This window comes from Podarcis pityusensis (genome assembly GCF_964106645.2).
Source record: "Podarcis pityusensis genome assembly, chromosome: 3".
NCBI lineage: Eukaryota > Metazoa > Chordata > Lepidosauria > Squamata > Lacertidae > Podarcis > Podarcis pityusensis.
The window spans coordinates 75,877,557-75,893,646 of record NC_138026.1 but is presented as its reverse complement, the minus strand read 5'-3'; the positions used below and the strand labels follow the sequence as shown (position 1 = coordinate 75,893,646).

The 16,090-nt window shown below is 40.9% G+C and overlaps 1 protein-coding gene across 6 annotated transcripts in view; it reads left to right on the top strand.

The window, feature by feature from the left end:
- The window catches only part of SIPA1L2 (signal induced proliferation associated 1 like 2), a 76,183-nt gene extending 60,919 nt beyond the window's left edge, over positions 1-15,264 (top strand). For 3 of the 6 annotated variants that reach the window (XM_080998459.1, XM_080998456.1, XM_080998457.1), the window contains 4 exons: positions 3,858-3,911; positions 4,820-4,937; positions 10,245-10,326; positions 14,713-15,264. In XM_080998459.1, the coding sequence (XP_080854585.1) occupies positions 3,858-3,911; positions 4,820-4,937; positions 10,245-10,326; positions 14,713-14,859 (401 nt within the window). In that variant the 3' untranslated portion in view covers positions 14,860-15,264. The remainder of the gene's footprint in view (positions 1-3,857; positions 3,912-4,819; positions 4,938-10,244; positions 10,327-14,712) is intronic. The other 3 variants (XM_080998461.1, XM_080998458.1, XM_080998460.1) reach the window with 1 other exon arrangement.
- Positions 15,265-16,090: the final 826 nt, after the last annotated feature.

Sequence of the window (16,090 nt, the reverse complement as noted above, 5' to 3'; positions counted from 1 at the left end):
AGTCACTTCTAGTTGATAGATGAGCCCCAAGAACTATGTTGGTGGACCATCAGGTCATTTTGCACAATAGCCTAAGACCAAAGGTGGCATAAGGAGAGCTAGAAAGAGAACAGCATAGGCTGACATTACTGAGTTTTCTTAGGGCAGTTTTTTTCTACACATAGCCACTAGTTCATATTATAAGTATCTTAAGAATCAGACAAAGTCCTGGCTAAAGAGGAACACTTTCGCCTGGCTCCTAAATGTGTAAAATGAAGGCGCCGGCCAAACCTCCCTGGGGAGAGCATTCCACAAGCAGGGAGCCACTGCAAAAAAGGCTCATCTCATGTTGCTACCCTCCAAACCTCTTGTGGAGGAAGCACACAAGAAGGGCCTCAGAGGATGATTTCAGGGTGTGAGTAGGTTCATATGGAGAGAGGTGGGCCTTGAGGTATCCTTGAGCCATTTAAGACTTTATAAGTCAAAACCAGCACTTTGAATTGGGCCCAGCAACTAATTAGTATCAAGTGCAGTCAGAGCAGGATTGGTGTAATATAATCAAACAGTCTTGCCCCAGTGAGCAACCTGGCCCCTGAATTCTGCACTAGCTGAATTTATCAAACTGCCTACAGAGGCAGGCCTACATAATGCAATAATCTAACCTAGAGGTTACCAAAGCATATATGACATAAGTTAGGCTGTCCCTATCAGTGCTTTTTTCCTAGTAAAATAGGTGCTGGTACTCAACATGAAGTTGTTACAGTAAGTGCCACACTTTATAACGACAACAAAAGAGGTGCTGATGCTGCATACCCTTGAGTACCCCTGAAAAAAGCACTGGTCCCTGTCCAAATCAGGGTGCAGCTGGGCCACCACCCAAAAGTGATGGAAGTGGTGTGCCACTGAGGCCACCTGAGCTTGAAGTAACAGCAAAGGATCCAGGAGTACCCCCAAGCTATGTATTCGCTCAATCAGAGTGTAGCCCCATCAAAGTTATTTACACAAAGACTTTTCTGCCCCAGTGTTGCTTCCTTCAACCCCTACCGTCTCCAGAATATTTTCAGAAGTTTGGTAGACTCTCCCAAATGTTGTAGACTGTAGCATGGGAAACTGTAATTGAGTGTTGGGGAATTGCCAGACTTGGTGGAGGTTATTTGAACAAGTGGAGCTGAGCTCATGCAAGAGGACTTCCTTTTCTACCCCCCCCCCAATCCTCCATTTTATCCTCATAACAACTATGCGAAATAGATTAGAATGAAAGACAGTGATTGGCCCAAAGGTACTCCCCCACCCTGAGTGAGGTTCAAAGCTGAGTAGAGATTTGAATCTGGATTTCTCCAGCCCTGATTTTATTCATATTCAAAATGTTGGATATAAAAGGCTTTTCCGATTCCTTCAGACAACTGTAGCAGTTATTGCCGCTGCTGTTTTTCATGGATGCAATACAATAAATAAACTTGTGCGGTTTAGCACATAATGGAAATTTTAAAAACTCTACTGTGTTTCATAGTGTGTGTTTGGAAATCTGCTTGAGCTAAGTAGCTAAGACTGCAATCTTATGCATAGTTACAAGTGAGTAAATACCACTGAACAGTCAGTAAACATGCAAAGGATTGCTCTGATAGTATGTTTAGAATTGTAGTGTAAACATTGGAAACAATTATGAATGAATAGCTTTAGTAAAAAGAACCTGAGGAGAGAAAATAGATGTATCTTTTTTAAAGAATAAGAATAATAAGGTTGATTGTTAAAGGATGTATACTATTGAAAGCCAGCTTCTAAGTCATCATGCATATGGAACACATGCTTTTTCTTTGTTTGAACTTTTTAACACTTCCATCTTCAAAGGACCTCAGGGCAGTATACAAAGGTTTTCTCCCAATTTTCTCTCTACAAGGAACCGGGGGGGGGGGGGGAGTTAGGCTGTCAGAGACTGTGGCTAGCCCAACGTTCCCCAATAAGTGTTGTGACTGATCAGGGATTGGAACCCATATTTTCAAAGGTTCACACTATTCACTACATCACAATAGCTCTGGTTTATGGTTGCCACCTCAACATCAGAAGACCTGTTATCCTAGCAAAGCATTAAAACTGTGCCAGAATACATGTTTAAGAACAGGATGTTACATTGTTAGAGCACTGCATTAATAAAAACATAAAATCAAAGTTAGGACTAAACTTTACAGAGCATGTTAGCCTAAACAGTTTGACAAAGACAATGGATCTACTATAGGTGTATTTCAATTAACTTGAAGCTAACTTCTGTTATAATGATTAATATAAATGTGATCTAACAGCTGGTTTCTGAACTTTTATTTTGTAGACCTTCAAATGTCTTCGCATAAATTTTCATTCTTTGCTTCTTCCAGTTTGTAACAGTGATCAGCACACTTCTGCTTGCATAGCTGACTACTGTTCAGCAGTTATATTTCTTTGCAGAATCAGTATTCCTGTTCTAGGTATAACAAAGGTATCTGTTAATACCATACTTTAAAAAAAAAAGGCTGGCATAATTCAGATCTGTATTTATATGCTGAAGGACAGAATAGAGGCCTCTACTCACAAACAGGATCCAAGGGCCTGGTGTACATGTTGTTAATCAGAAGGATCATTGTTCATGTCTAATGTCGGTTCATTCAGTTCACTTCTGGATTTCAGATTCCTGATATGTTATGCGTTCCCATGATTTCATTCTCTTTGAGAGAGACAGAATGAACATCTTAGATCTGTATTGCCTTTGTCAGAGATGGAATCCATCTGCAATAGCTCTTTCTTCTTGGATAAGCTATTACATTTAAAAAGCCATAGCATCAGTAATTGTATTCTGTCTTCAACAGCAGCCAGTATTCAGTTCTTCAGAGGAAATTTGCAGGATTGCAAGTCAAAAATTATTATGTTCCTTGTTCTTCTCTGTGTCTGACATTTTTAGGCCTTGAGACACTCTGAGAAAGATGTTTGTATTTTGGCCATATTAAGAACATAAGAAGAGCCCCGTTGACTGCCCTGTCTAACATTTTTTAATCAATCTTTCCAAAATTTAATATCTCCAGAATTTAATATCACCCTTTGCTCATTTCTTCTCTAGTATTTACTTTTGCTACTTCTGGTTGTGCCAGTGATAGTCTGCAGATGTATCATCTGTTTGTATTTTTATACTTTTCCCTTTTGTAGATCAAACAAAAGTGTTAAAGGTTGGCTGCTAGGACTTTCAACAGTCCTTGACACTGGATATCTACTATTCAAAAGTCTCTAGAGGAAAAAGAAAGCATATACTAGGAATATACAGTATTTTACATGCAGCCTGGTAAAATTACATTTACAGTCAAGCATATCTGAAGGTTGCCATGCATCATGCGATCTTGCCAAGAAAGCGAAAGAAAAAGACTGTCTAGCATTCAAATTTTACATATGTTTATGAACTCCTGTGTCTCCTCTATCATTTCCCATCATCTGCTAGGGAACATTTTTAGGAAAAGATTCAAATATTTACTTTTATTTCATAATTAAAAGATTGACATGAAAAGGGAAAGTGATAACTAGGCCTCAAGCTGCAATTTTATTTTAGTCCCATAATTCTTACAGGGCATAATAACGAAAATGGATAGTTTGTCTTTTGGAAAGAGGAAATCCTGAAAGCTATTATGCTGCCATTATTACTGAAAAGTAAAATCATTTTTTTTTACTAAGCACATGTAGCAGTGGGGTGAGTTGATGAGGAAAACTACTGTTTTGAGAAAATCAGCAAAGGTCCCACAGAAAGAGTTGATGTTAAGTAATATTCCATAACTGTTGTGTCTCATAAGGATTGCAACTATATTATTCCAAAGTTAGCTCGGTGGACTTTGTTGTTCATAGGAGCATTCTAAATCTTATTTCAGATTTTGACTCTGACGAAGAACTTGGGCCAGTCTGTCATCACACTCCGTTTCTAGGTGATGGTCTGGGGTTGGCTGCTGAATCTTATATAAAAAAAAAAACTATCTTTATGCTTTTATATGTTTGCACGGTTGCATGATTATATGCAAGCATTGGGCCTTTGTGAGATGTGAGGGGAAGGGAAGGCATGTTATGGTCAGGGCCAGCAGAAGTCTGTGGACCAGAGAAATCTGAATATAGTCTATATATAAATGAATGATCTCTGTTGTTGCAGCATAAACCGTTTGCATGGGGGGAAAACCTCAAAGCGTGATTTACTCACGTTCTATACCAGTTTGTGTGTGGCATACTCATTTTCTTTTAGAACTGGGTATATTTTTGTATGCCATACTGCATGTCCTTCAGTAAAGAAACTCTGTTCCCAAACAAGGCAAGCATGTATTCTGCAAGCCCTAGGGTAAAGATTTTATTCCAGAATCCTAAAAGGAAGCAGCTGACAATATATGTGGAAGATTGGTAAATGTATGGCAATAGTCATAATGGTAGCATTTGCATATTATTCTGTTCAGGTAGAATAACTGTGCCTTGCTATACTGCATTCCATAACTTTTTATGGAATTATGTATCTTCCTCTGTCCCATTAAGTGCCTGCATTTGCTCTTACAGTAGTTTGCTTGAAATTGGTCTTGGTCTCAGATTTTCTGTACATTTCTGTCGAAATAACTTAGTGAAAACAAATCTGTCTTGTTTTGTTGATATATGCAAAGCTGAGGCTATAGTGGTCTTGCTATCAGATGCTTTATGTTGGAAATTCGGGGGGTATGGGGGCGGGAATTCCCTGTAATATATATACTTGTTTCTTGGCTGTAGCTGAATTGGATAAAAGAACACCGGTTGTTTAATCTGAGAGTATTTTTATACAGTCATTTCATTTTAGATGTTTATTTATTTATTTCCCTTCCAGATCAAAGGGTTGCATCTTTTTGCACCTTGAATGACATGCAGCATGTGCAAAGCTTGGAGAGTAATCAAGCCTTGGGCGCAAGTCCAACAAATGGAAAGGACTTCATTGACACTACTGGGTATGTAAACCTTGCCTCTTTTCTTTGAGGGGAAACATGATTGAACAAATTCCTGAAAACATTCCTCCTGGAAGGAATAGAGAGGCACAGTGATAGATAGGGTTATAAACAGGGGGTTGGGGGTATTTGGCTTGGAACATCTTCAAGGACTTGGATAGGGGATTGTCTTACCTCAGTACTTGAGATAGATATTGTGCTTCAGCTCAGAGGTTGAGTCTCACCCCACTTCAGATTCTGAAGTCATAGGCTCCCCATCGGCTAAAATGAAAAAACAAAAAGAGGTGGGGAAAATACTTGAGGAAGGCTGAGAAGGAGTTGCTAGCCTAGAAAGCAGAAAGGAGAGAGAAGGAAACATGTATCTAAAAGGCCTGTTCTCTGCCTGCCAGACAAAAGTGAGAAGTCTTTAACCTCAGCACACATCTCACAGGGAAAGGAGGGGAAAAATCCCTTTTGCAGGTTGAGCCTTCCCTAAGAGGTTCTTTCCCCACTCCTCCTGGGAGGTGCGACTTCACGTAGCAATGCAATTTAAAAATCAAGTCGTCTTGCTTTTGTGGCACACAACTTTTCATAGGGAACAGGCACTTGCTATGAAAGCAAGCAGACCTGTTTTCCCTCCCCTGCTGCTTTCTTTAGCTGTGTGTGCCTATTCCCAAGAGAGAAACTGAGCAGGATTTAACTTCTGCCTGTCAGCTGTTAAGCAGAGGTAGAATTCTGCTGCTTTGGCTGCAGTCACCTGTTTCCTGCTGGGGACAAGCACCTGCAACATTGCAGAATTGAGTCCTAGCCTCAGTTGATGTCATAAATGACACCAGCTGCTTGACAGGTCGGCATGGTTTGGGAGAAATGGCTTTGTGGGCTGGAGGTTCCCCATCCTTGCACTAACATCTCCTGGTAAGGAGCACAGGACTGAGAGAACAGACGTACGTGTGTGTGTGAGAGAGAGAGAGTGAGTGTGTGTAGATAGATATATTGTATGACTTCCCCAGACCTTGTGTTTCTTGAGTCCTTACCAGTTGGACTTGGAGCTGCGGTTGTTGGCAGGATAGTTGGGAAGTGGTTGGCTGGATAGTTGTTTTCTGCTACTGTGTTTCTTGCTACTAAGAGTTGTGTAGGAGGGCCTGGCTAGTCTAAGGATTTTATAAAATAGCTGTTGCTGTCACCCTATTTGATTTTTGGTGCATGTGTTTCAGTCTCTGCAAAAATTAATGGTATGGTGGTGCTGAGTAGTTATTGTTTGTATTGCCTTTTTGCCTATACTTATATGTTAGTGATCCCAGGACTGGTCAGGGTGTGAGACTCACCCAGTCCTGTGTGTTTGGTACCCATGAGTGAGAGGCGGGGGGAATTTGATTGTTTCCCAGGAAAGAACAGTGTGGTTGCTTAAGCAAATTAATTAGCATCTGTCTAATTATTATTGCTGGTGTTAAGATTCTTGTTATAGCCTAGGGTGGTTGTGTATTGTGGCAGGAGGTGCTTGAAGATGTGTGTGGGAAGGAAATAGGATGAAGAGGGTTGGGGGAGATTGGGGGAAGTAGACGGCATGGCTCGAGAGGAGTCGGTTCAAGGGGGTTCACATATGATTGCTTAATGTCTCCCACTTGGCTCCTCTCCAATAGCCTAGTGTTGTTGTTGTTAATCTCCATGTATATATAAATTTAATTTAATAATAATAATACAACTTTTGCTGTCTCTATATAAAAAAAACCAGTTGTGTAGTTTGGAGGTGCTCCTGGGTCTAACTTTGTCACTTGAGGTTCAGGTACCTTTAGCGGATAGAAGTTCCTTTTACCACATTTGGCTAGTGCAGCAGCTGCACCCATCTTGGACAGGGATAGCCTGGATACAAAGATTCATTCATTGGTAACCTCAAGTGTTTCAATGGTTGCAATGCACTCTGCACCAGGCTGCCCTTGTGCCTGGTTCAGAAGCTCCAGCTAATTCAAATTTCTGTGGCTAGACTGTTGGTAGGTACAGACTACTACCAGCACATAACTTCAGTTCTGAAAAGCTTGCACTGGCTGCCCACATATTACCAGGCCAGGTTCAAGTTTCTTGTATTAATTTACAAGGCCCTTAACAACCTGGGTCTAGAATATATTAAGGACTGTCTGATCTCCTATATCCCAGTCCAATCAGTGATCTTTGGGGGAGTCCCTGTTGGCAGTCACCCATGGCTCAGATGCATGGCTCATAACTACTAGAAGCCATGTGTTCAGTGTAGTGGGCCCAAACCTCTGGAAATCTCTTCCATCTGAGATTGGACAGGCACCTTCATTTGCTGAACTTCAGGTGCATGCCTAAGACTTCCTTGTTGCAGCATGCATTTTGAGGTAGTGCTCAGTTTTATTGTACATTTTTATTATCCCATTTTTTTGTGGATTGCTTTTATGTACACCTCATAAGAAATGCTTTAATAAATAAAAATTAAAACAGGCATTAAAAACCCGTCATAAAATGTAGACACAACCCTCCAATTCCAGTGCACTTGAGGAGGAGAGGATTGTAATTCTTGGCCTGTTACCTGCTTCTATAATAGAATGTATTTTGTATGAATAATTTGTACAGATCCATGTAGGAACAGAGGCAGGATGTATCTTGTGGGTTGTAATGGGAGAGTCTAAAACTGGCAGGGATCATCGGGTAGGACAGGGATGGGGAACATGACTTTAGATTCTGTCGGTGCCAGTAAGCATGGCTAATGGTTAGGGATGATGGGAGTTCCAACCCAAAAAGTTTTGAAGGACCACACATTCCCCCACCTCTGGGGCAGGGCTCATGGATTTTATTAAGCCCCCCCTCTAATTATCTTCCCCCATCATTTGAGCACTGCCTTAAATTACATTTCAACTTTGCAGTTTAATTGTACAACATTTTACTACTAAAAACTCTAGGCATTTAGTGGAATAGAGCATAAAATAATCACTTGACACAAAGATTAAGGTTTATGAGGGACTTATTTACATTTCTGAAGTTTCAGATTTCTGGTAGGGGCAAGAGGGAAGTTAATGGGAGCAATGGTGGAGAGGTTCACTGCCCTGTTGTATTCAACCTTAGTGCAGCTTAGGCATTTTAATAGTAAACGACAAGACAAACAACGTAACCCCACAATCCAGTTGCCCTAGAGAAATAAAAATCCAAAGGGAGCTTGCATGCAATGGTAATTTAGCTCATTATATCACTGTTCAGTGATCCTCCCTGCCTCATGAGTTGCCACAACAACTGTATTTTCTGACTGCTACATTAAGATTATAAGAAAGATTGCCAAAGATTTGCTGCAACAGAATTCATAGAATCCATGTTTTAAATTTATCATATTGTTCATTTGAAGTCTGTTAAAATTTTAATCAGCTCTCATACTTTCCCAATATCTGTCAGCTTTTTTAAAACACCAGGAGCTGCCTCCGATATTGCTGGAGTGTTCTGGCTGCCACCAAAACAAACAACACACACACACCTTACTGCAGGGGAAGCCATTTATATGAAGCAGCTATTTTATTTTAATAGTTGTTTAGCTGTCATTTAAAATACAATATTGTATCTCCATGGTGGCTTAATAATTTTTTTTAAAAAAAGATTCAAATCTTATGAGATATAAACAGCACAGCCCTAGTTCTAATAATAGCACTAAAAAGATTTCAGATCAATATATCTTAGCATCCATAGCAATATAAAACTCTCTCCAGAATGCAGCAGTGACTTGGCCAGAGGGAGATCAGGTAAGAGGTGCAGCCCCACTGTGCCATCCACTACTAAGATAAGAATTGTATTTACTAAAGTTTTGAAGTGTCTGTTTAGATTTTCAGTTTCGAAATGTGGAAAGAGGCATTGAAACAAAGTCATTATCTTAAATAAGATGTCACATTTCTTGATACCTTTTCTTTATTTTATTTTTTTAGTTAGCAGTATTGTAATACAACTTGACATATTTGCATAATAATTCAATGAGAACCAGTGTGCTAGAATCTCATTTTCCTTCCTTTCAAAGCAAGAAAATTCATGATGACAGTTGTTTTCTGAACCGTTTTAAGAGAATTTTTTCAACCTGTAGCATTACCTGCTTTAGTTGATTTTGTCAAGAACAATGAACAGTTTTGTTTTGCCTCCTATTTTACTTGCAGATATAGTCTTGTATTTCATCTGACTGCGCTTTTTCTGTTAATGTGTCGGGCTTCTGTGGGCAGGGATACAAAAACAGCCACAGTCACTGGGATGTTCAGATCATGACTTTCATTAGGGATTAAGTATTACAGTACACTCTAATAGTTAACTCTAATAGTGTTAGAGACGCATCTCCCTGGTCATTTAGTCAGCCTCCCTGGATTAGGGTTTTAGACATTCCCCCAATATTTGTGAATCCACTCAAAAGCACTTTGGTATCTAGTGAATACCACACAGTTCCTTGTGTGGCAGCTTAACCTCTCTCTTTCCTGCATGCAAAAAAAAGGGGGGGGGACCCTATTAATCTTTCCTTCCAGGACTGACCCACCTCCCTGGGGGCTGAGGCAAAGGAGTCCACTGAGTGAGGGTCTGTGTCAGTGCTCAAGCATTTCAGGGACTCGGCAGGGCAGTTCACTAGGCCCCCAAGTTCCTCCACCCTCCTTCCACTCACCTAACCAGCCATAGGTATGGTAAAGCATCCTTATGCCTCTCCCCATTTGTCAGCTAATCACTCCAGCCTCCAAGCATTTTTCTCCCGGCTTGCCTGTTGCTCAGCCAAGACTCCTCCCACCAGCCTCCTCCTTTTCACCTGAGCTATAAGGAGTTCTGAAGCCCCAAGGCCAGCAGATATGTCTTCTCCCAACAGGAGGAGAAGCTTGTCTGTCTTGCCTGCTGGCAAGCCTTGTTGACTGGGACCCTAATTCTGCCTCTGAGCAGGTGGGAAACACAGGGTGCAGTTGATCCTTCACATAATGCATATAGATTGAATATTACTTAATTATTATGGCAGTGGATTCATGAGGACTTAATGACTATGCATTTCTAATGATAGATCATAATTACGACCAGGTTAGAGCAATGGCCTGTATTGCTGTTAGTGTTCCTTGTGACAAGCACTTTGCACTCATCACAATGCCTAGCAGTAAGATTTACTTGCTCCTTGAGAATGATACCATAATCATATCTGTTGGTGTTTGATCTCAATTTGTGTCAATCTTGAGTGAGCTTGAACCTGAACAAGCTTTTATATGTGCTTTTTGCACTGATTACAACCGTTATTCATTGTCATCTGCACAGGGAGCTATTTTACTTGGGCGTGGGTAGGACATCTCGAAATAATTCAAAACTAAGTGCAATTTAATTTTGTAGGGAGGATAGCCCTACTACATTGACTGGAAAAGTAAACCAGCTGGAAGTGATCCTCCGACAGTTGCAAACTGATCTTCGGAAGGTAAAAATGTTTAGCAGAATAAAATGTCGTTGGGTTTATCTAACACTGTAAGCATCTCACACAGTGGGACTTCTCCTTTCTCTCCTTCTCCTGTGCACCCCCCAAAATCTGCTCTGCGTGTCCCCTAACCCTCTGGACCAAATTTTGAGAAAAGGCCTTTAAAAATGTTTTTGAGCAATCTAGCCCCAAACCCAAATCAAGAATCCCAGCAGCTGCATTTAAGAATAAGAATTTTATTATTTATACCCTGCCCATCTGACTGGGTTTCCCCAGCTACTCTGGGCTGCTTACAGCATATCTTAAAACATAATGAAAACATCAAGCATTAAAAACCTCCCTATATTTAGCCTTTAAAAATGTAGAAAGTCTAATTAGTCTCCTGGCTAATCTAGTTGCTTCCTCAGGGCTGGATTCAGTATTTCTGGCATAATACGCTTGGGTAGCACTTCCTGTTCTCTAGTTCAGGTTCCCTATAACCTGTATGATAAATTATACTAAGTGATAGATAAGCTAATACTTGGCCTATGTTTAACACGGTATAGTAAGTAATACAGGCTGCATTTTCAGATCTACAAATGTGCCCCCCCCTTTTTTTTTAGTTCACAGCTATTTTCTGTAAGAAAAATAAGTGTGTCAAGTTTGTTTAAATCATAGGTTTTAATAATGAAAAGAATTCTACTTTTTTCCAACTGAATACTAAGAAATAGGAATTTTCCTTTGTATATCCTTTGACTGTATCACCATTTTTCTTCATGAATACTTCTATTATGATAGCAGAATTAAGGGGGAAATGCTTCAACATGCGTAAGGTCTGAAGGCACTGATGTACTTGTTTACCACACAGATGACAAATTAGATTGCTTTCAAATATTACAGGAGGTTCAATACTACTTTGACTTCTTTGCAGTTGCCTTCTTACATAAGACTTGCTTTCAAAAATATTTTTTTTGCAAACATCTGCAAGGAATTATTTCATAACCTCTAAAGAAATAGCATATGGCTGCTTTTGCAGAGGTTCTCTGAAAGGAAGCACTTATTGTTATGTTTAGAAAACTTTTTAAATTGAGCAACCTATCCTCAAATCTAAGGTTCACATTACATGTTGCAGCAGTATAGCCCCTTGATTAAAGCTGGATCTCACCCCCTCTTACATGAGGGAGTAAAAGAGAATCTGGGTGTCTGGGGTTGGGGGTTTCCTGGAAAAGAAGTGGTCCATGGATGGGAGTGCTACCTCACCACTTACATCTGGTAGCCATCCGCCTGAAAAGCCAGTGAGGAGACACTATGGGGCTTTAAGCTAGAAAAGGGTTTAGTTTTTGTGCTCTTTTTAGTCTAAAAATCATACCCACACAAACATTTCATTCAAGCCCAGGTCTGACACAACTGGGTACAAAACTGTGAACTGGTCGATTTCATCTATCTTTAGCACAAGAGCAATTTTTGCATCAGGGTTTCCAAACAGCTACTTCATCTTGACTATGGTTGTTAGGTCATATCTACATCATACATTTCAAACGCATGGCTTTCCCCAAAAAATCCTGGGAACTGTAGTTTAAGGGAACGGAATCATATAGCTTTGTGAGGAGTAAATTACAGTTCCCACAAATTTTTTTTTTTTTGGGGGGGCGATATGTTTTAAATGTATAGATGTGACTTTAATAGCCTCTCATAGAATTGTAGAGTTGGAAGGGACCCTGGGGGTCATCCAGTCCAACCCCCTGAAATGCAGGAATCTCAACTAAAGCAACCATGACAGATGGCCATCCAACCTCTGCTTAAAACCCTCCAATGACTCTCAAAGTCAATAAAATAATAATAATAATAATAATAATAATAATAATAATAATAATAAAATAATTTATTATTTGTACCCCGCCCATCTGGCTGGGTTTCCCCAGCCACTCTGGGCGGCTTCCATAGAAACCAAAAATACAGTAAAATATCACAGATTAAAAACTTCCCTGAACAGGGCTGCCTTAAGATGTCTTCTAAATGTCAGGTAGTTATTTATCGCTTTGACATCTGATGGGAGGGCGTTCCACAGGGCGGGCGCCACTACGGAGAAGGCCCTCTGCCTGGTTCCCTGTAGCTTTGCTTCTCACAATGAGGGAACCGCCAGAAGGCCCTCGGCGCTGGACCTCAGCGTCCGGGCAGAACGATGGGGGTGGAGATGCTCCTTCAGGTATACTGGGCCGAGGCCGTTTAGGGCTTTAAAGGTCAACACCAGCACTTTGAATTGTGCTCGGAAACGTACTGGGAGCCAATGTAGGTCTTTCAATGTAGGTGTTATGTGGTCTCGGCGGCCGCCCCCAGTCACCAGTCTAGCAACTGCATTCTGGATTAGTTGTAGTTTCCGAGTCACCTTCAAAGGTAGCCCCATGTAGAGCGCATTGCAGTAGTCCGAGCGGGAGATAACTAGAGCATGCACCACTCTGGCGAGACAGTCCGCGGGCAGGTAGTGTCTCAGCCTGCGTACCAGGTGGAGTTGGTAGACAGCTGCCCTGGATACAGAATTGACCTGCGCCTCCATGGACAGCTGTGAGTCCAAAATGACTCCCAGGCTGCACACCTGGTCCTTCAGGGGCACAGTTACCCTATTCAGGACCAGGGAGTCCTCCATACCAGCCTGCCCCCTGTCCCCCAAAAACAATACTTCTGTCTTGTCAGGATTCAACTTCAATCCATTAGCCGCCATCCATCCTCCAACCGCCTCCAGGCACTCACACAGGACCTTCACCGCCTTCACTGGTTCTGATTTGAAAGAGAGGTAGAGCTGGGTATCATCTGCATATTGATGGACACGCAGTCCAAACCTCCTGATGATCTCTCCCAGCGGCTTCATATAGATGTTAAAAAGCATGGGGGAGAGGACGGAACCCTGAGGCACCCCACAAGTGAGGGCCCAGGGGTCTGAACACTCATCCCCCACCACCACTTTCTGAACACGGCCCAGGAGGAAGGAGCGAAACCACTGTATAACAGTGCCCCCAGCTCCCAGCCCCTCTAGACGGTCCAGAAGGATGTTATGGTCGATTGTATCAAAGGCCACTGAGAGATCCAGCAGAACCAGGAAACAACTCTTACCTTTGTCCCTAGCTCGCCGGAGATCATCAACCAGCGCGACCAAGGCAGTTTCAGTCCCACGATGAGGTCTGAATCCCGATTGGAAGGGATCCAAATGGTCCGCATCTTCCAGGCATGCCTGGAGTTGTTCAGCAACCACGCGCTCAATCACCTTGCCCAAGAATGGAAGATTTGAGACTGGGCGATAGTTGGCCATACTGGCCGGGTCTAAAGATGGTTTTTTAAGAAGCGGTTTAATGACCGCCTCTTTCAGCGGATCTGGGAATGTTCCCTCACAGAGGGAAGCGTTCACCACCCCGCAGAGCCAATCGCCCAGCCCTTCCCGGCTTGCTTTTATTAGCCAGGATGGGCAAGGATCAAGGAGACAGGTGGTTGGTTTCACGTGTCCAAGCAGCCTGTCCACATCCTCGGGGGTAACGGATTGAAATTGATTCCATGCAAAATATTAATGCCCCCAAATAACATGTTTTATAATAGGTACTAAGGTTGGCGGCTGTAGTACTGAGTGTTCTACATTTCTATACAGTAAGGTAGAACTGCATATAATGACCCAGTATCCCATTATAGTGTAATTGCTCCGCTCTCATCCAGAGCAGTGAAACTTAAAGTATGAATTAAGCAGTGCAGTGGTGGTTTGCACATACTGTACTGTGATTCCCTGTAGCTTTCTCTTACCCATTTGCCAACACTTGGCAGCATATGGCTCCCCCCCCCGACTTTGCTTATAGAGCACGCAGCCTTTAAACATTGGCATTGCAACAGACCCTGTGTCTCTTGCTGATAAAAAAATAATGTTGATGCATTTGCATTGTACTTGGAAGCTGTTCCCAACTTCATGTGTCCAACATGCATTCTTTCCCCACTGTTCATTTTGGATGGCAGTGTTTAATACTCAGCGGGTAGAAACCACGCAGCTGGACATCTTGTTGCCTTCTATTTTGTTTAAAAGTACCTCTAAGTCTGTGTAGCTTTTTCTTAATCTGATGTACAGCTCTAAAAATATTCCTTATCTTTTTGTGTAGTGATCTCTCTGAATATGATGAAGTGTGCTGAAATGTAGCCTAGTCCTACAGCTCTGCTGCAGAAACTTGGTTATACAATCTCATTTAACTTGTTTAGCCTGCAAGGCTATCTGATTTAGAACAACCGAGCAAGCAAATTTGGGAATTCAGCTTAGAGTTCCAATGCTGTCATTGCAAAGAGGGAGCTAAAGAAAACAGAAGTCTATTTACTCGCTCAGAAACACAAGCAACAAAAACACTGTCTCTAAGTGTCATTCAACTCCTTTTTTCTGTTATCTAGGAAAAACAAGACAAAGCTGTTCTCCAAGCTGAAGTCCAACATTTGAGACAAGATAACATGAGACTTCAGGAAGAATCTCAAACAGCAGCTGCTCAACTAAGAAAATTTACAGAATGGTTTTTCAATACAATAGACAAGAAATCCTAATATCAAAGTCCCTGTAAAAGCACAGTTGAAGCCACATAACACCAGTAACTTTTGAAGTAGCCTAATATAATTTCACTGTGTCCACAATCCATTTTACATTTTCTGCTGTAATCTCTGCCCAGCCCCAGGCTACTGACAGTAAGAAATTACCTTCATATTCATCTGAAGAAAACAGAGAATGAATAGCAGACATTTGTTTTTGTGAAGATGAATGTACAATTCCTGGTGTCATTTTAGACATTTTAGAGTATACTTCTGACTTGGGATTGCCTGAAGAAGAATAAATTGGGGTTTATCTTCGGTACTTCAGCTGCTCCAGTGAAGATGCTAAAGCAATTTATGGTAGCTTGGGTTTCAGTATTGTAAGATAAATAATAATAATAATAAACTAGACATATACTTCCATGTTTAAAGGTGCTCTATTTTTTTGTATGTACAGTAGATATTTCCACAGTCACATTGTCATAGCAATAAGAATGGAAGTAGAATTGAATAGTCACAAAACTGTGTTTATAAAAATTAGCACTGAGGTGTTTAACACTAGTTTGGACGCAGATATATTAGGGGTTATTTATTTGCAGAAAAAATGGTGCCTGAATTTAAGCAGTGTTCTGATTTTTCTAAAAAAAATAAATACACATGCCTTGTAAATGGCTCACTTGAATCAGTTCACTCCAATGTCAGTTCCTTTTGTATAGTTCATGTTCAGCTAAGATTGTTCTAGAGAAACTAACTATTGAAACCATATGTGGTGCAAGCCAGCCAATCATTTGTATAATGCCAGATTTGTTTATCTTTGTACAGAAGCTTTCAGCGAGTGACTTATATTTAACACCTTTATTTAAGCTTATTTAACCTGTTAATTTTATAAAGCTTTTGTTTTATCTGCACTATGGTGAGGACAGTGGATTGCAAGCTACAATGTGTGTTTAGCTTGCCAAAATGGCACTGCAGAGTTCTAGAAAATTCTAACTATTGGATGCTGCTAGTACACAATTTGTGTAAGTATACTTTAACATTTTTAACTGTTTCATTTGAAATGAACATACATTTTGCTTTTTTAATAAATGTTAAAAATGTGAACCACAAATAAGAACTCTCTGTTTATTAACAAAAGCTGCTGGGTTTGATAGATTCAATGAAGGAAGAGCACAGTTAAAACATTTTGCTTGCACTCTGGTTCCAAATCCAAGAACTTGAGTAGCTACTGCTTCAATTCACTTTTACACTC